Source organism: Bacillus rossius, chromosome 10 (genome assembly GCF_032445375.1).
Source record: "Bacillus rossius redtenbacheri isolate Brsri chromosome 10, Brsri_v3, whole genome shotgun sequence".
Classification (NCBI taxonomy): Eukaryota; Metazoa; Arthropoda; class Insecta; order Phasmatodea; family Bacillidae; genus Bacillus; species Bacillus rossius.
This window is the reverse complement of record NC_086337.1, coordinates 33,939,920-33,966,835: the sequence shown is the minus strand read 5'-3', so window position 1 is coordinate 33,966,835 and position 26,916 is coordinate 33,939,920. Positions and strand designations below refer to the sequence as shown.

At 37.2% G+C, this 26,916-nt stretch overlaps 1 protein-coding gene across 1 annotated transcript in view; it reads right to left on the bottom strand.

The window, feature by feature from the left end:
* The window catches only part of LOC134536314 (hemicentin-1-like), a 382,069-nt gene that overhangs the window by 4,526 nt on the left and 350,627 nt on the right, over positions 1-26,916 (bottom strand). The window contains exons 6-10 of the mRNA XM_063376066.1: positions 26,245-26,396; positions 15,418-15,562; positions 2,477-2,607; positions 1,192-1,351; positions 353-646 (exon numbers count right to left, since the gene is read on the bottom strand). Coding sequence (XP_063232136.1) covers positions 353-646; positions 1,192-1,351; positions 2,477-2,607; positions 15,418-15,562; positions 26,245-26,396 — 882 coding nt within the window. The remainder of the gene's footprint in view (positions 1-352; positions 647-1,191; positions 1,352-2,476; positions 2,608-15,417; positions 15,563-26,244; positions 26,397-26,916) is intronic.

Genomic DNA, 26,916 nt, shown 5'->3' with positions numbered 1-26,916 from the left:
TGGGCCCAGAGCTGCAACCAATCGGAAAACACTACTCTCAGGCGAGAATAATAAAGGCAGAAGAACTTGTAATAACCTCAGTAGATAACTCTACCCTGATGATGGCGACTGCAATGTGAATCGAAATGTGGGTGATATATTCGCCTTGGACACAGCTGCAACCCAGAAACCAAGCTACTTGCAACATTTATATCTTGTTAATAAAAACATATGAAGTACACTGAAAAATGATACAAGGGCAATATTCTTTGCGCCAAAAAAAGATTACTGAGTTGCTAATTAAAATGCCATGCCAAAGATGTCATCACTAAAAAAAAATCATGCAGTGATCACGTAATCAACGTGAACTCACCAGCGGGGATGATGTGAAAGACGCAGGGCTTGCGCTGGTTGCCGATGGTGTTGGCGGCCCAGCACAGGAGAGTGCCGTAGTCCAGGTCCGTCATGGGCGTGTAGGAGACCACGCTGGAGGTCCCCTGCAGGTGGATGTGCGCCGATGGAACATCCACCGCCTCCGCCGAGTTGTTGAACATCCAGCGGAAGGTGACCTGGGAGGGGTTGGCCTCCACCTCGCACGATATGTTCACCTTCTCCTGCTTGGCCACGCCGTGCACCCTCGTCTGGCTGGGTCGGCACGTCGGGGCATCTGCGAGCCACATTCAGTGACGTAGAAATCGTACATCGATAAAAAGAAATGTTGGCCCTGAAAGCCCAGAATCAGATTGGAGGACGTCCAAAGTGACATGCAACACAGTACATGCAGTAATGTACAAAGTGTTTTCCCGTTAAGAGAAAGGTTTGCCCTGAAAACCCAGGATCAGATTACAGCATGACCAAATGATGTGTGACACAATACATGCAGTAATTTAGAAATCGTTGATCCATAAAGGAAAGGTTGGTCCTGAAAGCCCAGGATTGATTGTAGCATTGTAGCAGAAGTATGGAAGTGCTCCAATCGGGCCAGGTTCTATCAGAGTGAATGGTTTCAGGCCTTTTGGGTCACCAAGTCCATCAGAAAGATTGACTTAAGTTTGGTGGGTCCGAATGTGTTGTTTGCCTTAAAGTCTTTAGGATGGGCGTGCCATCTCCTGTATCTATGTCTCACCGTGTGCCAAGTATTCACAAAAGGTTTCCAGGTTTTGGCACGTAACAAGCACTCCTCTGTCTGGGGTGTTGAATTCTTGTACTCACACATGACGTTCAGGTAGAAAGGTGCGCTCTCGCCGTCCCCCTCGGTGTTGTAGCCGACACACGTGTAGTTCCCAGCACTGGCCCTGCTCACGCCCTGCAGCACTAGGGACTGGTTGCTGATCAGCACTCTCTGACTGGTGTTGTGGCTCAGGGTTTTTTTCTGCAACACATAATCTTTGATACACGTAGAAATACGTTTTGCTCTCTTGAAGACAAATTTCGCTAAGAAACAAAAATATTAATAACCATCAAATATATTTTGGTAATCTGTTTACATTAAAAAAGATCTATAATAACGATAGTTCATGAACCCTTCTAATGTAAATTTTTCATTGGTGCATAAAAACATCAAACCGTTTAAAAACACCAACTTTTTTTGTAAATATGTTACTTATTTTTACATGAAATTTAAATAATAAATTACTTTTCTATGTTTTTATCTACCAAAAATATTTTAAAATTTTTTTGAAATATTCTTGGTTTTATAAAATAATGTTACTGTTTGACATAATAAGTGAACCTACAGCATTTCTTAGAGTAGTTCAGTCTCTAGAAATCATGATGAGTGTTACGCTAAAAAAAACTATTAAAAAGGTTTGGTGCATTAACAAATTTGTCCTACTCTATGTTACAGAAGTACTATGGTTTTACATAACGAAATTTAAATAGAAAATGCAATTCATTAATAAAAACCAAATTCCAGTTCTAGGCTTTTCGTGCAATGCTTACTGAACTTTATTCTATGAGATTTCCTCGCGAATTTTTTTTTTCTTTTAGGTGACGTAACACACATTTCACTAAGGTATTTTCGGTGATATATCATTTCATTAAATACATTTTACTTTTAAGGAAGAGGGAAAAGGACTGAGGCCCAAGTCGTTTTATATTTTAATTCAAGGAAATAATACTTTTATTTTTTTTATAGTTGAGGTCACATCCCTTGAAAACATTTTTAGCTTAAAGGTTTACATAAAGGGTTTTTAAATCCCACATTTTTAGTTAATCTGATAATTAGAAATTTTTTAAAAATTTTTATACGTCTAACAAACTATGGTTTAAAAATATTAATCAATGTAAAAAGAATATTTTTAGTGTACGTATTCCATTTTTTTTAAATATCTAAGCAATATCGACGGTATTATTGTTTAAGTCTGGGTTATAAACGCCTTTAAGCAGTTTTTATTGACACACTGACTGTGAGAAATAATTCAAAGATGTTTATAAAGATTGTAAAAGCAAATCCGTTTAAGCCCGTAGTGAGATGTCCATGTTTATGGATACTCACATTGTGCCTCCACTCAACCTTGTATATCGGTGGATGGGCATTGATCGTGCAGTCAAAATAAACGTCCGTCCCTTCTCGGATGGTGTTAGGGTTGAGCGACGTGCCCAAATTTATCTTGACCTCCGGAACATCTGGAACCCAAGAAAGTAATAATTATCAAAACAAGGTCTTTATTTGAAAAAGTTAACAAATTATTTCATATGATGTGTTAAACACTAATTGGTATACCCTTTACCTTTAAAGTTTTTAAAACTTTACTAAATGCTATCTCCGTACATTACTTTGTGAATAATACTTTAAAAGAACTTTAAAAGAATGTTGACTTTAAGACTTTAAAAGACTTTAAAAGAATGTTGGGTTTAATAAGCAAATACAATACTTATATGTAATGCTACTCCCGCAAAACTGCGAATACTGCCTGATAACTCATGCGACCCCAGAAAAAGAATTACTGTGGACTTACTAGTTTATGCTTCCTCTGAACTAAAAATTTTGGTATTACATTTGTTCCTAAAAGAGAATTCAGGAAAAATAAAGATTATGCAGAAAACAGCTGTTAGAATTTCACATAATGTTCAACGTGAAGTTAGGTAGTAGGCAAATTGATGCAATTTACAAAAATAAGTGTTCATTTAAAATGATTTCGAAAAAAAAAAATTAATCTAGATTCGTAAAGAAAAAAAGTTGCATCGAGTTCAAAAACCATTACATCGATTCTCAAAACCAAATAATTGATCTCTCTCCTCTACTAAGGGTTGTTGCTCTTGGTATATATTTGACTTTTGAGTGGAGGTAAAAATTCTAACTTACAGAAGATCTCTCCCTGGAAACATATTTTGTTTTCTGAGGTCATGTGGCTTGAAAGAAAAATATTACAGGAAGAAATTGGAAAACAACAACCAGAATTTTTAGTTTTGCTGATGAAAGAGTTCCGGGAAATTGCCTTTACCCATTAACTGAGCTTATGACCCGAAATACATAATGTTGGGTTCAAATAGTCTCTATGGCATGACACATTTTTAAAGTTTAATTTTGAAAGTTAGCCTTCGGTAAAGCAGATAACACTTGTGAATGAATTTGTAAAGACCATTACAAAGTATACATTGACAGATTTACTACAGCTGCAGTCATTATCAAAAACGTCTTCAATACTAAACATCAGTCACTTCACAGGATAAACTAATTGTAGCAGATAATGACTAGTAACATCACGCGTTCCAATTAATATACTTAATAATCTCTTGACACAGACTGAGAAACAACTCACATCTTGAACCGGTGGGTCTAGAGTCATGAAATGTTGCATAGGAGTTACTTATATAACGTAGGTGAGCTCTGAGAAAGGATATTTTAAAATTCAGCCTCTAAAGGGGTCAAATAGGGGAAGAAAGTATTTTACGGAAGTATGTCATTTTTGAAGTTGGAAATATGGAAATAGGCGTTTAAACTTATTTTTGTAAAAAAAAAGTCACTTGTAAAAGCGTTTTTGCTAATTCATCAAAGATGAGGATCAAATACTTTCCCATCGAGCACACGGCTAGTCTACTTTAAAAAACTCTTAATACTGATTGACTGATAGACAATGCACGGCCTAAATCTGTGGACCTAGAGATTTGAAATTTGGAGCAAATATTCCACGGGTGCCCTAGGGGTACACTAAGAAGGGATTTTTTTTTTAATTACATCCCTAAAAAAAGAAAATGGGTGGTAAATTGATTTTTTAAAAAGCTACTATGATGTAATTTCGTAAAGATACTCAAAATAAATAAGATAACACGTTGACGTTTCCTTCATCTCCATGACCACAGCTATTGGATTTTTTATGCATTCTTCGTCACCATTAAAAAATTTTCGGGGGCGTTACATTAGTTCCCAGTGGGGGTTTATCCCGGGCAACGCCGGGTACTTCAGCTAGTTACAAATAATGCTTTAACGAAGCCAAGTTTTGCGAATTATAAGAAAAAAGTTGTGTGCTGCCGCTGTCTTTCTTCTCCTCGGACGCATAGGCCAATCGAGTGGAAGAGAGATAGATGCGGCGCAAGCGTACAATGAGCGTAACGGGACACAGCGTAACGGAACAATGTGCGTAACGGGACACTTTTTCGTGCGTGCAGCCGGCGTTCATCGATTTATTAGACGTCACGTCAAAAATTATTTGGCCTGAAAGTTATTTAAACAAATATGGCGTCTTCCCATTTATATCTCTCCAGCTTAAGTGAACTGAGGTCCTAGCTCTGAACTCTCGGGGCATGCGTTCAGAACAAGCTGGCATCGCTGTGTCGAAGGAGGGGATTGGACACGCCACAGCCAAGAGGCAAGTTCGTATGGTCTGGAGCGAATAGCAGCCCGGCTTTGCTACAACTCACCAGCCGCATTTCCGCCCCGTAAAGTACAGCCTATGTCGTTGAATACGTCTCAAATTTGATCCGTTTTAAAAGTATAACGACTGTTGTTCTGTCAACGGTGTACGTGAAACAACTCGTTGATGCGGTTGTGTTCTGAAACTAACGCCATGTGTTGCTTTGCAAGTGAAAGTTTGGAAATGGAATCTATTGGCATTCCTTTTGAGAACTGTCATACATGTGTCAAGTTATGTAATGTTTTACACATAATTAAAGAATTAAACCTACATTCAAACACATGCCATATTTTTATACTTGACTGTTAGAGAATTATATTTTACCCAAGAAATCCGTGTGCAAATATCCAGCCAGTTATTTTCCGTCCCGACTTACTTGGGAAACGTATTCTTGTCGGGGCCACTTGCATAAGTTGTCACAAAGGATGTAACTTTCCGTAAGAGAAGTTTAAATTTTTCAAATTATATAAAATCTGCTGATTTCTACTGTTTTATCTGCTGTGTGAGATAATTCAAATGTTTTATACTAAAAAAATACTTTATTTCTACTGTAAAACTATCGATGAATTTTGTGACTACTAAACCATAGCTACTAAAAATTACATAAATTGTATTAAAGTAAAATATTTTTAATATAATTAATTTAAGAAAGCAAAACACCTAAAGAATGTTCTGAGTAAGATGTACACAACTTAATTTAAAAGCTGTTATTTATTTACTTGTGAACCCATCTTGACAGTCAACAGTAATTTCCGTGAATTATCACTCGTTTCTCTGGCGAAATTCAGCATCATGTAATCAACACTGGGATTTCAAGGAGGGCTTATCTACCAGGTACCAGATAACCTGGAATTTCAGACCCCCGACTATTATCAAGTGATAAATGGTTGGCGCGATATTAGCCAAGAAGGATCAGGCCATTAAAGTGGAATTAATAGAATAATAAATTTGGTTTTTCCTCACAGTAAACTCCTCTAATTGGAGAATCTTGTTTTACTCCAGTCTCTAAACTTTATCTCTGCTCCTCAGCCTAGATATCATAGAACTTCATGGGTCAACCTATCTTTTTATACAAAACGTGCTTATACACAAATATTTCAGTATATATTATAATTATGTGTAGCAAAGTTTGCAGTATGATATATTTCATTCTTTATATTATGACCACAAATGTTTTTTTGTAGATAAAATCATTTTTGGTACGTTTTCTCCAAACTAATTATGTTTGAAAATTTATTTAAAAATGTAGTTTTAATTTTTTGGTTTATAATTTTTTATTATTTTTATAGTAATTATATTTTAGTAACATAAAATAAAAATTTTCAGAGGTCCAGCACAACTAATATTCTAGTGTCGGTTAAGTTTTAGCGTACATAATCGACAAACTACATACTTTTTTTTACTTATCGTCTTTGTCGAAAATATGTTTTCTTTAAAGGTTTTAAAAATGCATTAACCTATAAAGATTAACATATGAAAATTACTCTACTTAAGAATTTACAATGAAAAATTGGAATTACTTTTAATAAATAAACTAATAAGTACAATCTAAACATAGGATTGCATTTTCATCAAGAATATTTATTTTTTATTGATCTATTTTAATATTTTATTTAAAAGGTTAAAAATGTATAATACTTGACAGTAAAAAAAATATTTTGTATTTTGGTTGTGTTCTAAAGTAGATACAAATATTGTTATAAACAAGTCTGTAATTTTGTGTACTATTTTACTGCTATAGTTTTGCTCAAATGCTAATTTAGCTGATACCATAGGTTCTGTTTTTCTTTTTGGCTGTTTAATCAATATTACTGAAATTTGTGCAGTTTGCAACAGTATGTTTCGCTAGTCGCTTCTTTGTAGGCAGTTGACACAAGGCTGTATTTTACGGTCGACAAAATGACTAGTGTGTTAAGTTGCTAGTTGAAGTTTAACTAACCACTTCCTGTAACTCGAATCCTTCATACTACAAATAATTCCGTATTGAATCACAATACAAATATATTCACATTCGTGATGATTTTTGTACATTAAAATATCACGTTAAGTAAGGTTTTGTTGTATATATCTTCCTGATATACTGTTAAATAAATACTAGACAAAACAATGAAAAATATCAATTAACTGTAGGAAAGTAAGGTTAAAAATAATATTTTATTATTTCTTTCTTATTTGGTATTAAATTTTACTACGTGTTTTTTGGACTGTTTGATGTTGTGTATTCCAAAATACGTACAAGATATTTTAAAAATTAAATTTTGTAATGGTCTTAATTAGTAATTCACAACAATATTTTGCATATTTTTTCTATTGCACTTTATCTTAGTGCCTCATGTGCAGCGAGATAATTTGAGACAGTAAACACACAACCACAGAAGAATCGGCCATGTTTTATAGTGAAAAGTTATTCCAGCAATGAAGTGAGGCATAAAAAAGGCGCAATTTACCCAAGGACTGCTGGAATTAAAGAACACGGGACTTCCAGAATAGTAGCCGTTTATTTCGGGACGTTTCTACGAGTTCTGTCACCAGTCGGCCACATAATTTGCTTTAAATCGTTTCGGTAAACTGTGGAAGGTTAATGTAATGTTAATCCAAAGATTTTTCGTTTTCTCCTCCGATGGCGTCCGAGATTCTGTTACACATGGCGCGATGGTAAATAGGTTGGCTTATTATTTTTTACGTACGATTGTTAGAGCGAAAATAATTAAGTACTAAAATGGTGTGTAATAGCTGAATCTATTGCAGGCTTCCGACTGTGGTTTGTGTATGGGGTTCAATGACCGACAGCTATCTTGGATGAATTTTGTAAAATGGTAAATTTTCATTAATATAGTTTTCGTATGTTTATTAACGATACAGAAAATCTTTTCTAATGCTTGATTATGTTCGCAGATAAAATTATGTATCTTACTGAATATTTACCTCAATTTTACCCCTTAGAAAAATAATTTCTCTAAATGGTAGAATTGTGGTAGGTATTATTCGTATATTTATTATTGGTACAGTATGGTTTTTTTTATTCAAACCCAATATAGTTTTCTTTGTATGAACATATTAGAAAATATAATTAAATATTTAAAACAACATTTAACTCTTTTTGACGCCTTAAAAGGATGAATTTCGCAAAATAGTTGAACTGTTTGTTGGTAGTTTTCATATGCTTATTATTGATGCCCAATATATTTTTTTTGATTCTAGATTAGTTCGGACATATAATTAAATATCTTATAACCTTAAGTACCCCTATTAAGGGTTGAAATTAGCAAAACGGTTTAGTTGTAGTTGGTAGCTTTCGTATGTTTATTATTGACACCCTATATCATATTTTATGGATGACTAGATGTATAAATATATTCTTCTAACTTAATACAATATTTATTTCTTTTTTTCTTTAGGGGTTGCACTTGGCAAAATGTAACTACAGGGGTTGGTTTTTTTGGAATGTTTATTATTGGTAATCAATATATTCTCTTATGCTTGATCAACTTGAGAGCTATAACTATTTGATTAAAACTATATTTACCCCTTATTTACCCCCTTAGACGTTGAACTTCAAAAAATGATAAAATTGTGGCCCATTGTTTTTGAATGTTTATTATCGGTACTCAATCTTTTTTCTTGTGCTTATTTAGCTTCTGAGATTTAATTAATTATTTTTAAACCTAAGTTACACCTTTCTTCACCCATTAGGAATTGAATTTCGCCAAATCTTAAAATTTCTAATTGGGTGTTTAGTTGTGATTTACTTTGGTACCTAATACCTTTTTTTAATCTTGATAAGCTTTGCAGATAATACCATAATTGCCCCTTTTTTTAATCATTTACAGGTGGAATTCTTTAATCATATATAGCCTAGTGTTTAAATTAACAAAAATAATTTATCAAATATTTCATCAAGTAGTTTACGTGTGATGCCGGAACAGACAAACTAATAAAAATTCCAAAATATCCATTTTTAATACCATAGAAGTAACAATTTTCAATATTTATATGTATATATATTAATTTCATCCAAAAGCTTTATTATTAGTATATATGTATCTACAAAGAACAATAGTAAGGTTAAGTCTTACATGTTATACTGATTTGATTTGTTTTCCCCGTCATTGATATTATTAAATTTCACACGATAATACGCTTTGTTTTGGTTGTCTGTCATTATAATTTTGAACGGATATTTACCTGGTGTAATAAATTGCGTGCAAAATTTAGCAAAATTTATTTTTTAAACAAATAATGGCACGACATTTCACAAGTTTTATAATAATTAACGAATATCTGTTTAAAATATCTGTGTGAGAACAATAATTTAAGAAAACCTTTTTTTTTGTTAAAATTAATATAAAAATATTTAGAACCGAGATAGAACTAAAGTAATTATTTAACATGTATTGCGTACGATTGGAGTGTGCATGTTATTCATTTTATATAGTTAAATGTGTATAAATTTTACTATTTATAATTCTGAAAAGAAAAAAAAAGAATTTAATTAGTTTCACAATTTTGGAAAATATGTGAAGTATGTATATATTAAAAAGGTATTGATTTTTACAAAGTTAATGCGACTATTAAAATTAATAAAATAAAAAAAATATCGCTTATTCATCTATCGTCTATTTTAAAACAATTCGCATGAAAAAAAATACACTCTGAAAAACATGTACTACATGAACGTTTATACAAGAGAACATATATTTACACCTGTGAAAATTTTCACACACAAACAATCTTCACAAAAATACCTATGATCTTCTTAAAAAAAATTTAAGCTGTGACGTGTCACTTTAAAATGTACTTATAATGTACCTTTAAATAATAATAATAAAAGTTGCACGAAGAAAGTAAGGAAGAAGTGTTTAGATAAAATTATACAAATGTTTCTTTATAAGAAGTATTAAATTTTTTTCGCCTGCATAATATTCATAAAATGTTGTTCCTGATATTTTAAGCAGATTGAATTGTTGTCACTTAGTATAAAAAACACAGATTTTTTAATGAAAGAAATTAAACTTTATTCAATACCAAAAACATTGTTAAAAGAGGCAATCTATTTTCCTCTTGAAGTAGCAGTAAAGAACGCCAGTCACACAACTGTGGTGCTAGCAAATTGAAAAAGTGCTGGTTAAAGTGACTCGAACGGAAACAGGAGGAAGAAGAAAAATCGCCTTTCCTCGGTAACAACACGTTTGATCGAGTAAGGCGCAGTAGAAGGCTTAGATGTCTCGTTCGAGGAGATATAAGGCTTTCTCCGTATCTGCTACAAAATCAATACTGGTGCTTCTTCAAGATCGGATATTCTGGTATCGTTTTACGGTGAATGTTCTTGGAAAGTTTCCAGCCACTAAAAAAAATCCTTAATTAACTTTGCATTACTCATACTTAATTTAATTTTATAGTATATATTAAATTAATTACTTCTCTAAAACTTAACACTACATATAATAATTAAAAAAACATAAAATATTTCGCAATAACTTAATTTTTCACAAAAAAATGTACATGGCTAATCATCACGAAGCAAAAAAAATGCAATAATCAGTGAAATAATAAAATTTACCTTTAAATCGAAGTAAATAATGGGGGGAAAAGGATCATAACCAAACATTTTTTTATGTAAGCAAATTTTTTTTGTTTGCAAAAGTAAAGGAGCATTAAAAATATTCTTATAATATATTCAGGAAGTTTTATTTAGTTGCTGTAATTTTCGATGAAGCCAGCTTTCCGCTAATTCTTTTCTTTGTAAATTAAATTTACGAGATCAAGGTGTAGGCCTATAGCTAGAGTTTTCGAGGATATTATCTTGCTCATTTGTATTATTTAAAAGAAAAACTGATGTAAGATTTAAAACTGCCTGCTTATCGAGCTTTCGATTAGTGTTTTTGTTTATGCCGGGAGAATTACTAAGTTAACACAATACAAATCAGTATTTTTTGGTTTAAAAAAAAAAGTGCCGTAGAGTGACGATATATATATATATATATATATATATATATTAACTTATGTTTGAAAGAAATGTTCAAGAAGAAATGTCAATAGTGAGACGAGAACATCTGAACTTAGTGCCCGTTGTAGTCTCTCCAATGGTAACTTCGGTGATGAATGTTCTGCGTTAGAGAACTTCGAGTAGTTGAGGTATTCTTTCCATTCGTGCGAACTTAAAGGGGTTTCAGCCGGCGCCGAACAGTCTTATGACGGCTGCAGTGGCAAATTCCATGACGGACGGTGGACTCCGGGCTGTAAATCGACAGCTCTCGGACGGGCGTGGAGCGGGTTTGTCCGGTCTCCGGACGGACATCCTGACTAGGCACGTATCTGGGACACCGACGAATTTCGTGCTTTCTTTGCCGACTTTAACCCCGTATACTTCCCTACCCTCAACACCCACCTTTTTTTTTTTTGGTCCTTTTCTCCCTCGTCCTACTCGAGAAAATTGCCCGATAAATCTACCAGTCACAACTCATTGTATTTCATTCCACAGCATTCCCTCTCCCGCGAACAAGCAGAAAGGAAGGTTAGAGAAGAAAGAAAAATTCCTCCACGCCCTTCTCCTCTTCGCAAATCCCACCTTGTCCAAACAGTTCCGATCGCCAGATTCCTTTTGTCAACCCTTTTTCGGACGAAAGAAAAAAAAATGGGTTAGGTAACAGCTGCGCCTAGGAGGTGGAAAAACGAACAAGGGACTTTTCGGCAGCACGACACGAGACATGAATGATTTGTTTCGCGCGGGACAGTGGGATATCGAAATTGATATCACGAAAAGATTGAACTGTAGGAATTCTTGAGAAAAAACATAAATTACTGTTTTTGAGGCTATAAAAAAAGAATACCACAGAGACATTTAATTTCGAAGAGATGAATAATTGTTATTGATTATGAAGGCTCAAATGTAACGAACGTTAAATAAAATTCGTTTTTTTTTCTATGTGTTAAAACCATCCCTAGGTGAGATAAAGCACAGTTTTCATACATAAAAAAAATTCTGAAATTATATAAATATAAAAAAATATATATTTTTAAGTGAGTTGCCTTATCCCGATGTGTGTGAAACCTTAATTGGAAATAAATCATATAAAGGAAACAGCGAAAACCTCTTCAGATAGTTCTTGATGAAACAGCAGGTCATAAGACAAAATATATTCACTTCGAATCATTGATTGGCTTTAATGCTTAGAATTTTTTTTTTCTTTTCAATGGTTTCCGTTCGAAAATGAGTGCGACATAAACTGTGTGGTCTATCGTCACATTAGAGCGTTCGTCACATGACAACCACTTTGCCAACTTGAATGTTTACATTGAGGCGTTTGCTACGCCTCCATTAGTTTCACTTTTATAATTAATTTGTAGTTTTAACGTCTTTTGTATTATTAACGTCTTTTTAAATTGATTTGGTTTAGATTATATTATATGATATTATAGATAGTTTGGCGCTTGTCTCAAACTCGCCCTGAAGTATGGTTAAAAAAACATTACGGACATTAGCGGCTCTGCGTTTGTTTTTCCACGAGCCAACACCGCGCCGCGCGCGGAGCGGTGTGACGTCATGGGGAGGCGTGAACGAGCGGACCACTGCGGCTGGCTAGCGGACTGACGGGGCTAGCGGCTGGTTGAGTGCACATCGGCTTGCGGGAGCAAGCGTCTTGGGCTGCAGCAAAATGGAAGCCAGTATTCCATTCACCAACGCTTCGAGCAGTGCCCAGCCCGGGGCTGTCATCCACCACGCTGCATGGACAAAAAGTAAGCCTCGACGCACTTGGTATTAACAATCAGACATCGGGTTGAGTTTTCGATGGAACGAAAAGAGAGCGACTATAGTGATCACAAACTGAGACCTTGATAGCATCAGAAATCGTTAACGCCGCGAACTAAACTCTATTGCTTTTTCATGTTGGGCTGTGCGAGAAAACTACATTTACTGCAAATGAGACTTAGACGTTTTTATGCTGTGGTGCGGGATGTTAGGCACGGATTATAGCGTCACAACTAGAGACCGATTTGACGAAAAGAGTTGGGGATGTGCAAAAAACATTTAAAGACAACTACGTTATCCATGATTACTTTTAACGGAGTTGTTAGGGAAAATCTAAACTTTCTTAAATGTTTGCAAAATTAAGTGTAAAATGTAGTTGTAATGATTAGTTATATTAGATGTGTTTTTTTTAATGCAAGATTGCGATCTGCAAATTTGTGTCAGTTGTCCTGTAGTCAATGTACCAAGCCAATACCAAGCCGTAAAATTAAATAGCAAACAGGCAGTGATGCACTTAATTATTTTCCATGCCGTCTTTTCCCACTTAGGGGATGTACTTTTCACTGCATTTACCCTTTTTACCCAACTGCGATTTCTGGCTTTAAACCCGAGCGCCTCAAGTAAGGCCTCAATATTTCATTCCACTACAGCGCTATAAGGCCCCTGTCATGCGGGCTTAGTATGCGCGAACTCTATTACAATGTGTAGGGTAGTCAGGGCCGGCGAACCCATAAGACGAGTCAGGAGACCACCTACGGAAGCCACATATTAGGGGCGGCAAAAAGGGAGGGGAAAAAAAATTCCAAATGTTAGTAAAAAAATTTAATGCAAAATTTTGCTTTCAACATTTATTTGTGTATTCATTTATAATTTTCGTTTTATTAAATTCATTGCTGGTCTTCTTATATTTCGTTTTACAGAGCATTGAAACTGATTTTATAATAAAGCGAATGTGAGCTCTGCTGAATAAATTTATTTGTGGAAAATATCTTGTTTGAGTGACTTTTTTTTTCTTATATACATTTTCCGGAAGATTGAATTCGCAAAGGTGGTCACCTTAGCTATGGGAGGGGTAACATGACACACATAATTTTTTTTTATTAAAAGTTAATTGAGTAAATTGTTTATGAATTTTTTAATTTTTCCCAAATATCTCGGATTTTCAATATGGCGGCCTAACGAAAAATGCAAAGTTCTAGAATCCAAGATATAGGGTGTAACATAAGCAAAATATTTTACTAACATTTTATTTAAAATGTAATAAATTATTTTTAATTTTTTTAATTTATAAAATACACCTTTTTTTTTTTCGGGAATCGAACTAAGGGCTGAAATTGACTAAGTAACTTAATATTTGAAGTAAGTATGTTTTAATTTTTTGGTTGTTTTTTTTTTTTTGGAATTTTTTATCAAAAATTGAAGAATTCCAATTTTACAGGTAAGGTCATGGTCGTGACTCGGTAGTTAGAGCGGTTTGCTTTTTGTATTCTTAAGCCTTTTTTGAGATTATTTGGTTATTTCAAAGGCAAAAATCTTTTGAGGTATTTAAATTTCTAATTTTAGAATATATTTTTTTAGGAATAAAATGGGTATTTTCCCCTCAAAATGGGAATTTATCTCTCGAAACAGGGAATTATTTAAGAATTTGGGAAATTTTGAGACCAAGAGGGCCGCTGTGACGTCAAAATACAATATGGCGGTATTGGCTCCAGCTCCTCGCACATGTACTAGGGCCAGTCAATTTGCCCATTTATATACTACTGCTTCTGGCCATGAAATCGGTTTAAAATATTTGGATTAAAGTTGCTTGACTTCTGGTTTAAAGTCATGTCGAAGTCAAAGATTTCACGGACGTTTCGGTTGACCTTGCAGTTGCCGTTACCAAAGGTAGCAGTTAGTTTCCTGATGGTGGTGACTTCAAGGTAAAATATTCGCATTCGATGCAGCTTCACCATAAAGGTATTTTTGTTTGATAACCCAGCTCTCTTAGCCGTTAGGCCTTACCGGCCTGGGGCCCCCACGGGTGTGGGTACGGATACACCGTACACGCAAAGGAGGTGTTATGACCAGAGGTTGAGGCTACCCGTCTCAACATAGTCACCACGATCCTCCCCCAGCAGCGGTGCCAACGTGGAGGCAGAGGGTTGCCACTTGGGTTGGAGAGGCTATATATTCGCATCCAACACCCTTTCCGCGAACCTGTTGGGTCATGTCTTGGATACTAGAGCTGGCAACAGCTCCGACACTTCAAACGACAATCGCCTTCCTAATCGGATAGTGGTAGCCACAGAGTTCAGGCAGAGGGGACCTCGGGGTCGCCTTAGTCTCCTCACCAACTACTAGACAAAGGGGGCTCCTTGTCGAGCAGTTTACAGCCCTTTTTTTTAGGCCCGGGTGCCCGACCTGCGACACCACTCCCAGATAGGTAAGGTCCACTCCCGCCTCGACGCAGCTACATAAGTAAGTCACGAATAAGGGTTTCCCCCCCCCCTTTTCTTTGATAACCCAGCGCTCTTAGCCAATCAGCCCTGCCGCCCTGGGGCCCCCACGGGCGTGGATGCGGATACGCCGCATACGCAACCGGGAAGAGCATTAGAGCTTTTGGCTATGCAAAGGGGCTGAGGCTACCCATCCCAGCTTATGCACCACCTCCGGCCCCCTACTCCACTCAGCTCACCAGCAAGTTGGATGCTCCCAATGCCCTCTGGAGTCATCACTTCTGGTGCCTACCCCAGTCTCCCAGTCGAGCAACTCCAAACAATTTCCGCAAAAAAAAATCTACGATTTTCATTTAACTGAAAACATGCAAACGTCTTGAGTCGCTGGACTCACACTGTATGTCGAGCTTCCAGCCGTCCTCCAGGGCCTCGCTGGAGAGGACCGTGTTCTCGGCGCGGCAGGACAGGTACCTGCCGGCGTCCTCCTTGGAGGGCCGCAGAGTCAGCGTGCTGGTCGTCGTGTTGCCGTCGCTGGCCGTCTGAAATCAGTAGAGACCCGTGAATTTCGCGGATTCATTTCGTGTTATGCTAGAATTCAAATAATTATACCTCAGTGCTGCTTCTGTCATTGGTTCTCTGTTAATCTGGAGGACCGAGGGCCAATTAGAGAGACCCTCACTCATAGAACTGTCGAATCACAGGCCCACCCAGTCGAGACGACTCACAAGTCAACAGCCAATGAACAGTGGCATTTATCCGAGTTTGTAGAGGATATTGGAGTCTATCCTGGAGGTCATTGAACCCGCGAAATTCACGGGTCTCTAGCAATCAGTCACACGGCAGGGCTCACGATGCGACTTTGTCCGCGGAGCCACAGGCAAAGCAATTTGCTGAAATTCCTTCAGCAGGCGGTATCCGAGTTCATCCCGAGGCCGACTTCAGCAGTCGACACTGCCTGCGAAGCTGTGTTAGCTAGTAATGGTTTTTACGAGTCTGTGTTATAACTAGGGGCCGGAAAAATTCGCGGATTCAATGACCTCTGGGATAGCCTCCATTAACCTCTGCATTTCTCAAGTAAACACGCGTGTTCATTTGGGTACTAAATTGCGAGGCGTCTCCAATGGGTAGCTTGTGATTCGACGCTTCTTTGGTCGATAGTCTCTCATTGGCCCAGAGAGCTCCAGTTAAACTGCGAGCCAATAGCATAACCAGCAGAATTGTACACATGTTTGAATTTCAGCCTATGACGAAATAAATCCGCGAATTTTTTCGGTCTCTAGTTATAACTAGAGACCCGTGGAATTCGCGGGTTCAATGACCTCCAGGATAGACTCCAACATCCTCTACACACTCGGGCAAATGCCAAACTGTTCATTGGCTGCTGACTTGTGAGTCGTCTCGACTGGGTGGCCTGTGATTCGACACTTCTTTGAGCGAGGGTCTCTAATTGGCCCTCAGTCCTCCAGATTAGCAGTGGACCAGTGGTAGAAGCAGCGCTGAGGTATAATTATTTTAATTTTAGCATAACACGAAATGAACCCGCGAATTCCACGGGTCTCTAGTTATAACTATGGGACATGTATAGGGGCAGGCATTTTTCGCGAATAAATCTGAACGCCTACTAGACTGCAACAAGGTATACGCGCACCAGTGGTTTCTTACGTGTGATTGGCGGCCGTCTGCGAGATAAATAGTTGACTTAGTTGGCTGAGCCACTCAGGGCGCGTTTGCTTCCGCACTGACCCACTGTGATTGGTGTTTTAACAATCGTCGTGTACCTGAAAGAAAGTCGCCCAATCACGAAACACACACGATGCTACACTGTTTTAACTTTTAGCTAGTCTCGGAATCTTTTCACGAAATATGCATGGCCCCTAGACATGTATTATTTCGGGAAAATATTCTAAGACAAACATTGCGTTGAAACATTGTAACACTATATGTGTTTAACGAATGGTTGAGATTCTTTCTGATTTTGACTGTCTCAGTACAACCTGGAAGTTTGTTCTTACTCCTTCGGGAGAATATTCCTGTCATATGAGGTGTTGAAGCAATTTTCCGCACTAGTATCCGAGACAGAACCCAACAGAACCACGTGAAGGGTGCATGGATGTGAATAAATAGCCTTTCAGCACCAAAGACACTCACTAACACTAATTCTACCCCTTTATTTTTCACCCCCCCCCCCTTTCCCAGCAACAATGGTTAGTTTTATCAAAAATGGTTTCATAAAACATTTTTAAATAAAAAATATAAATTTTTTAAACAATTCTAACGTATTTGATAATGTTTGTGCTAAGAGAGTTATGATTTTTTTTTAATTACTATTCATTATAATTTTAACCCATTGCAGCAACAGTTCGTTTAATCAAAAATAGTTTTAGACAAAAGTTTTAGATAGAAATTATAATATTAATACATCATTTGCACAAATTCGATATTTTGCCTACGAAGGGAGTTATAATTTTTTTATCCTTTGTGTTTTCAACCCCTTGCAATATATTTTTAATTATTTTTTCTGCAGCTGCACGACTTACGTTGAGCCATTTTAATCCATTTTTTTTGTTAAAACGGCTAGTCGCAAAACAGCATAGGGAATGCATGGTTTTGATTTAAGTTCAAAACCTGCTTAGTTTTTTTTATGAGAAATGAGTCTGTCTGGAATAGTTTAAGATTACATGTAACCAGTGGCCGAGTTCATATATTACACTTTATTAGGCCGGCTTGACCTATAACCGTGACCTCAATCAGTATACGTTACTGATAACGCACGTTGCTGTTGCTTGATAGAAGTACGTACGTAAATACTTTCCATAAAAAACATACAAATTATGTAATCTTTTAATATAATATTTTGAAATCAGAAACTCACGAAGTGGGACTCATTATGTTTTATTCGACAGTTGTTTTAAAACTATCACATTCAAATCTTGCAGGCAAATATTTCAGGCAAAATTTTAAACTGATGTCAAGCGTCGTTTATATTTCTGCTACTTTTTTTCTGTAGAAACTTCTAGAATGTTTCCAAATTCCAGTGATTGTTTGAACGTTACACCCGCTCAAGTAAAGTTAGTATATATTCGTTTATAATTAGTTGGTTCCAAAAGTTTTTTCATTAATAACCTTCTACTCCAGCAGTGAAAATTAACAGGTGTAAGGAACAACAAAATCATTTTTGTTTTCGAACGGTAATCTAATTTAACCTATCCAAGAGTTTATTTTTAAATGTCAATAAACATTTACGAGTACCAACTTTTGAAACATTTTAGGTTTTCATTAAAATTTAATTTGTTATTTTCATTTTTCGCTTGCATTGATTTTACTATTTATCTGCTTTTTAAACATCTGAGCGTTTCTCGGACTTGAGAAAATGTAATGTCGTTATTCTGGCACGCATTAGAAGACCTTTAACCAACGGCGAACTTTACTATTAGAATAAACATAAAATTTAATGCACTTTTCAACTAACGGACCTCTTATTAAAGATGAGTTCGTCGTGGATTCCAAAAAATAATGTCCTTCTTAAAACTTCGCTGGATTTCAGATTCCAAGTTTTGTATTCGTTTTCAAACAAAAATTAACATGCACGTGAAACTGGCAAAACTGTTTACTTGCTGTAACTTAAAATTACTTTTAAGCTTTTGATTTACCACTGCCAGATTTTTCTTGTTATTTCATGTCCAACGTAATTAACAATTCACGAAGATATTCGTAAACTTACGAATGTCACAGCATTATCAATAGGTAACTTCGTAGATTTAAAGTGGATGTTTTTAAAATTGTGCAAGGGTCTCAAAGGGGTGTTTGATATCCATTTGGCTGGAGCCGAAGAGGAATAGTCTAAACACACAGGAGGCAGCCGACGAGCAGTTTGTCATTTCCCCGAAAATGTCGACGACAGCCCATTCTGGCCTCGTGGTACAGCGGAATAGTTGGGCATCCCAGGTTGCACGGCGAAGCCTGAACGTGAGAGACTTCAAGGAGGATGAATGTCGTCACTTCGCGAACAAGCTCAACCCTCGCCGCGGTGACGTACGACTGTTCTTCACGACCGCGACAAAGAGCCGGTTCTGTTGTTTAGGGGGCAAGTTTAGCGTGTGAGCGATCGGGGCGTCAAACTTGGCACGGCCGCCGCAGTGCTGCAGGAAGGTCACCAAACAAAACCCCGAGTATTCCGACGAGCGAGGCACGACCCCGTTTAGCCGCAGTCACAGCGTCCACGGCGTCACGTAGCCCGGAGCACTACGTCACTGCTTCCTCCTTCCTCGCGTTCGCCTGTACGTCAGGCGCCATCCATCGCGAAGCGTGAGTCTCGGCCAAGCACGCAGGGAAATGGGTCGACGACGCCTCGCCTAGACTCGTCCATACGTCTGCATAATACAAGTTGTCCACAAAAAGAACGTCCCTGTTTCAGTGGTACATCATTAAAGCTTAACTTAGACTATTTACAACAAATCATACATCAAAATGAAGATAAAATAACATAGCTATTCTTGCGGCACACATCCAAACTATAAAGTAGAATTATTTCCACACTTTGGTTAAAACGTCCTGTGTCTCAACTCTTGCAAATCGGTAGGTAGCGGCGAAACGTAGCCCCAATATTTTTTAAAAAAATTCAAAGGAAAAAATATCGCTTGGCGTTATGTCACGTGAACGTGGAGATCCAGCGAAAAGAGCTCTGTCGTCTCTACCATTACGACCAATCCAACGGTCAGGGACTTGGACGTTCAATCATTCTCGTACAAAGAGATTCATATGGGGAGGGGTTTCATTCTGTTGCCAAATAAAGTTGGGTAAAGAGCCATTCTTTCGCGTTGCATAACGAGAAAACAACAAAGCAGTTTTCACGCATGCGTTTATCTAAAACTGTTTGAGTTGCTTTTTAATTGTGACCTTGAACCAACACACTACAACGCTTAAAGTTGATACAAATACTTCAGAATTAATAATAATTTAAATATTAGTTTCTATGGTGGTTCTTTAAAAAGAAAACCTGATGTGTTTAAAAAAAATTCTTTTTAAATGGTTGTAAGCTGGGTGCCACAGCTGGTTATGTATTGACATATTCTTGTTTCAGTGAATGTTGTCATCAAACCCACGTGGATCTGATTACTAATGATTTGACCACAAAAAAAGGGTTTTACGATAACAAAATTGTTCAAAGTTGTTATTTTTTTCGCGGAATCGATTAAAAATGAACTAGTTATTAATAATCAAACAGAAACTCAAACACAGAAGGTTTTTATGATTTAAGAACTTCTAAAATGCACCAATTGCCGTCCTTCGAACGGTATTGTTTTGACTACTTATTATATTGGTCCAAAAAGTCGATTTATTTTATAATAATTACTGATATAGAACGAACACAGGATTCTATGTACCTTGCCAAGATATTCATCACTGTGTAGGTAAAATAATGTTTATTCAGATATTTCACGGTTTCACGACAATGTGCTTGGGTGATTGTGTTGTTTGGTGAAGAAATAATGTGTCTTAGAGCATTTTTAATGTAAAGTTAGTTTAAATAGTGTTTTACAATTGATGTATTCACATAAAAATTATTTTTTCATAGACGCAGTTTGGTGAAGTGAAGGTGCATGTTGGCCATTTTCTACTGGACACACTTTGCGTACAATGTTGGACTAAAAAAAAAAATGTGAGCAAGTCTTTCAATATTCGCCAGATATGTGTAATAGGTAGATACCTGCAAAATTCGCGGATTCATTGACCTCTAGGATAGACTCCACAGTCCTTTAAATACTCGCGGAAATGACACCTGTTCATTGGCTACTGACGCGTGAGACGTCTCAACTAGGCTGTCCGTAATTCAGTACTTTCTTGGTTTAGTGTTTCCCATTGGCTCACAGTTCCCCGGATAAAATGTGGGCCAATCGCAGAAGCGGTACGAAGGTATAGTGGTTTTTATGCTAGCCTATCGCGAAATGAATCCGCGGATTTTGCATGTCTCTAGTAATAGGCTATATAACCTCGGTAACGAGCAAATTCATGTGTTCTCATTTTGCAAATACACTTAAAATGCAAAACTCTGACTTGAAAGTGAACGTAGTATACTTAGAAAATATATTGCCGAGTTTTATAAATATACGCAAAATATGTATTCAACTGTGTTTCCGGACGCGAATCAGACGTAGTTTCCAGACGCGTCGCTAGAATTCGCTGCTGGAGCAGCTACGTCAACTACTGAAAAATTTAATTAGCAGATCGAAGTTTCAAACTATAGAATGAAATGGCTGAAAAAAAAAACTAAATCCTGGATTTGGACGTGAATTTCAACAAGAAATATTTATTAAAATTCTGCTCATCTTGTTAAAATTAATTTAAAGTTTAAAAATTTTAAGTTTCCCTTTGGTTTTGTGAACTTTGGTTGCGGTCACCCGCCACTGATGGCAGCACCTTTGGTTATATATTTCCGTTCCATTCGTGAAATCACTCCTGCCAAATGTCTGTACCGAGAGCTGAGGATGTTACACGTCTAAAAAAAAATTCGACTTTTGCAGCTCACGCTTCGGGTCTGTAATCCTTACTTGGTCGACGACGACGTCCTCTATCCCCCCCCCCCCCACTTTTTTTCTCCACACCAAGTGTTACACCTCTTCGCCAGTTCCTCTTCGCCTTCCGTCGTAGTGAAGGCCCTCCACGCGTCACAAGGGCCTCGGCGGTCCCTCCCAGGTTCCTGTAGGGCGCGTAGTGGCTGTGGCACGTGTCCTCGCATAGCCCTTATGTTCCATAGCTCTCTTCGAACACCCCTCCACCTCCCGGGCCAACCCTTCACCCACCCTACGTGGTCGCGTCATCTCAACGGGTTACATGTTTGGTTTCTTCGACACTATGTGATCTCCGATGACTAGAGACCTGCAAAATTCGCGGATTCATTGACCTCTAGGATAGACACCACAGTCCTTTAAATACTCGCGGAAATGACACCTCTTCATTGGCTACTGACGCGTGAGACGTCTCAAATAGGCTGTCAGTAATTCGGCACTTTCTTGGTTTAGTGTTTCCCATTGGCTCACAGTTCCCCGGATAAAATGTGGGCCAATCGCAGAAGCGGTACGAAGGTATAGTTGTTTTGATGCTAGCCTATCGCGAAATGAATCCGCGAATTTTTCATGTCTCTACCGATGACATGGGGCATGTATTTTTCGCGAAAAAATCTGAATGTCCATTAGACTCCAACAATGTATACCAACATCAGTGATTTCATCTTGTGATTGGCGGTCGTCTGCTTGAGAAGCCATTGCCTTATTCGACAGAGCCATTGAGGTCATGTTTGCTTCTGCGCTGAATTGCTGTGATTGGTGTGCGGACAGTACGCATGTACCTGAAAGAAACTCGACCAATCACGAAACACAGACGATGCTAAAGTGTTTTTACTCCCAGCTAGTCTCGAAATCTTTTCGCGAAAAATGCATGCCCCTACCGATGACTTACGTAGGCACTTTCTACAGAGGCACGTAAACAGTGACGTGTACCCGGAAACATTTCACGCGTATATTTAACGTGCTCGGCATGATTTTAAAGATTTTTCAAGTTAAAACTTCGTGTCTAAGTTTCGTATTATGGGTGTATTTGAAACATGATCACTGGCGAGTACTATAACTAGGTATTTTACACTAATTTTTATACATGCAACCATTATATTTTGACGAGAGCTGACGATTAAAACCTAAATGAACGTTCTATCTTATCCGAGTCAACAGTTATACTGAATGGAAATCTTTAAACGTAGCAAAATGACCTCAAAATAGCGGCGCTTCCCCCTCCACCACGCGCGATGCTTCAATGACATCACCTAACGTAACGAATTCTTTGATCCTTTAGCTATCCAGTGGTGTAATTAAATTTCTGATGGAGATGATAGATTTGTAGCTGCAACACCAAACTCTATCCCCCAATTTTGTTATCATTCGTTTTTTGAATTGCCTCGCACTATGGAAGCAATTTTTAAAGACGTATTCACGTCAAAAAAAAAAAAAAAGCTCATATTTTTGTTCTTGCATAATGCCTGTGTCTATGGGATGAACAAGCTATTCCCATCGGAGAGAAACCGGGCGAAATAATAATAAAAAGAGAGAAAGAAAGAGTTGTAGACGGAGAAAGCTTGATGAGTGAAAGCTAAGTGACGAGTCTAGAATACAACCCCTTTGCGCCGCCCTGAATATCGTAGTTTTTTATTATCCACGCGAAGCTGAAACCATGGGGCTGTTTAATGCAAGAGAAGTGATTGAATGGGAGGTGGCCTTTTGGCCTACGGCAGGATATTCCTGGCATGATGGCTGCGCCTCCCGAAACAGGCTGCAGTTCGTTACACGAGCGATGTACGTAATTTTCGTGTGCATTCGAAAGCGACTCGCTACTCGTCGGCCGCGTGTACGAATAATTAAATTAGGTCATTTCAGGAGGTTGATGATTATGATTGGAACGGCGCGAATGAGCAGTCAAGAAATGTAGTGGTGAGGGAAACTGTATTACGCAAACAACAAAACACACCCACTAACTGATACGTCCGCCAAGTTCTTCAGTTGTGGAAATAAAAGAGTGCGTGTAACACAGTACACGTCATAGAAGTGAAACTTCTTTGGAATTAAAACCTCGCCTGGTTAATATATCGTAAGGGGTAAAGCAGCAGAGAGAGAGAGAGAGAGAGAGAGAGAGAAAGAGAGAGAGAGAGTGAGAGAGAGAGGGAGAGAGAGAGAGACTATATCTAAATAAATATTTCTCATTGTTTAAGTGCTTACACCATAACGAAAAAAGTGCGTGTTACTGTTTCTTCAAACAATTCTGCCATTTGGAACACGCCAAATCTCTGAACGAAATTTGAAATATATATTATAGGTAGCGCTATCTATGCGGAAAATGCAGGGACACTCTCAACAGCGCTCTCTACGCTGCTGGTTGAACAAGGAGGAACGCGAGCGCGCTCATCTGTCTCTTTTTGTTCTATTTTATTTTTTTTGGCAGGGGTCAAATCATCGCACAAAGAGGAGATCAAAATCTAGTATTTATATCTCTTGCACCTAATATCTATTCGCTGTCCTTGTTGCGTCAGAAACTTTTCACAGCAGTGTTTTACGAAAACGTTGCATTAAAATTAGACCTTGAAATTTTACTCGCCTAAAAAAACTTCACTTCAATTTGTGTGAGGCATGTGGGTAACATTAACACTTTACCAGTACCATAAATTTAAACAATGCAAGTAAACAAATAATGACAAAAATGAATAAAAAATATTTTTAGGACCTCGTTGGAGATTTCCGTTAGTTATGAGTAAAATAACTCTACTTTCTTGCAAAAAAAAAATAGTACCGGTCTCCTTGACCTATATCATAGAAGATAAATAATACAATCTAACTTTAAACCCGTAGCGATTGTAAGCAGCTTTTATAAAGCAAACTAGCTAAAAACCCACGGCTTCGCTCGCACAATTTCTGAGTATCCTAAAGTCTTACTATTAAAAAAGCTATGTGATTAATTCCAAACATTTTTACTAAATAAATATACAAAACAAATTGTTAAATGCATAAAATATTTATTTCAATACACAAAAGTTTAAGAATTATATTTTTGAAGTAGTTATACGTAGGCCTCCTTTTTTTTTAGTATAGATTAACTATCTGATTTTAAAACTACTTTTTCAGAGTGTTCGAAGATATATTGTACCTTGATGAAATCACACTTACCTCCTTTTCATTTCATGAGGTAGACAATTGAAATAATTTTAATCTGCACCTAAATGATTAAAATAATGATTATGCTATCGTTTACACTCAAACTTTCATTTACTATATTTAGAAGTAATTTTAGAATTATTAAAAATAATCCTTATTAAAAATACCTCCACATCTTTATTTGAAATATATAAAAAATTATCGAATTTATTATACAACATATTAGTAGACTCTTAGTTTTTACTTAGTTTTACTTAAAAAAAATCCCAAAAATTTTTTACCCCTCATCTCTTTTCCCACAGGGATGCCAATGTAAAAATTAAGAACTAAGTAAATATGACAATATCTACTAACGAAACAAAAACCAAACAGAACACTTTTCTTTCTTTTAACCGCATATGCGAACTCCAAACAATTATAATAAACTTATATTTATATTCAGTCCAAAACTAATTTTGCCAATAATGATTTAATAGATACCATAACTTTTTTATTTTATAAATACATAATATTAACACTTGTTAAATCTTAAGAGGTGACATTTTGGTAAAATGGTGAATAAGAGAAGTTAGGTTGACATGTTTTATAAAAATTATCCCCTATTCTTAAAATAAGTTTGGCATGATCAGAATACATTTTTTTTGAAAACTATTTTCAATATTTAAATTGTATTTTATAGTCAGATGGATCACAAGGAGTAATTACTATTTCTTTGAAGCCATCAAGATGGTGCCCATTTCTTCACCAGGTGATAGATACCATGCTTATTGGACCCCGAATTCTGGCAAACCAGGTCGTAGAGCCAGTTTCGGAAAGTGGCTGCACTGTAATAAGTAGGCATGGGGCTATTTATAGTCAGAACATTCACTAGCAGTAATCACTGACTAATTAGAGCCATCGAAATGGTGGCCATCTCTCATCCAGGCAATGCTATCATATGGCTTGGATCCCGAGGACTGGCACAGAAGGTTGTAGTGGCATTCTTGGAACAGCGGTTGCTCTGGCCCCAGTAGTAATAGTTTTTTTAAGTCAGAAGGTTCACAAGGAGTTCTCCTTTAAGCCATCAAGACGGTGGACTGTCGTACACCAGGCAATGCATAAATGCAGTTTGAACCTCGAGAACAGCAAGTCTTAGCGCTAATCATAGAAAAGCATCTACTATGGGCTCAGTAGTAATGGTGCGCTTTTTGGTCAGGAGATTCACCAGAACTAATAACGGTCTGCTTGAAGCCATTAATATGGTGGCCATTTCACCACCAAATTACTGACTCAGCAGATTTTTTTTCACCAGTATTGAGACAGCAGCTGAACTGTTCCACTCAAATTTGTGCGTTTTATATTGAGAAGGTGTAAAAGGATTACTCTCTGTCTATTTGGATGCTTCTAGACGGTGGCCATCCCTCCACCAGGTGATGCTGGCTGGTGGCCTGGACCCCGAGGACTGACACAGCAGGTCATAGCGCCGGCCTTCAGAAAGCGGCTAAACTGCCCCATTATTAATGGTGTGAACACTCAAGAGGAATACTCACTGTCTCTTTGGATCCTTCTAGCCGGTGGCCATCCCTCCACCAGGTGATGCTGGCAGGAGGTCTGGACCCCGAGGACTGGCACAGAAGGTCGTAGCGCCGGCCTTGAGACAGGGGCTGCTCCGCCCCCAGTATCCGCACGTCCAGCGGTGCAACTGCGGACAAGAGACGAGTTGCTGACTCCTAGAAGCTAAGAAGTTATCTTTCGTTAAAAGCAAATAACCTTCTTCTGTGTTTACATCTATTTATATATATTTCGTAGGCTTTATTGTCATTGCTTATCAAAGAAAATACGCTGTAGTAGTGTTCAATGTGGTGATTTAATTTTTAACCAGGAAATTATTATCTTCTCTGTTTTCATTTATTTCATTCTGTACGTTTAAATAGATATTTAAAATTATAATGTGAATTCTGTGTTTGACTGGCACCTTACTTTCAATGCCTTTTTATATTGGAATTCCAATAGTAGTCAACAATTCGAGGCCTGGTGTTTTGGCGCACATTTACTAGTGGAACATACATCAAGCTAGTCTTGGTTCATTTGTAAGGAAATAATACATTTTTGTAGATTTTCTGGCGTATCAGGTTCAGTCTTATTGCTTGGTGATGTAAAAAATTCTAGAATGGAGATCGTTCACGGTTAGGACAAAAAAAAATCATAATATGTTTTTTATC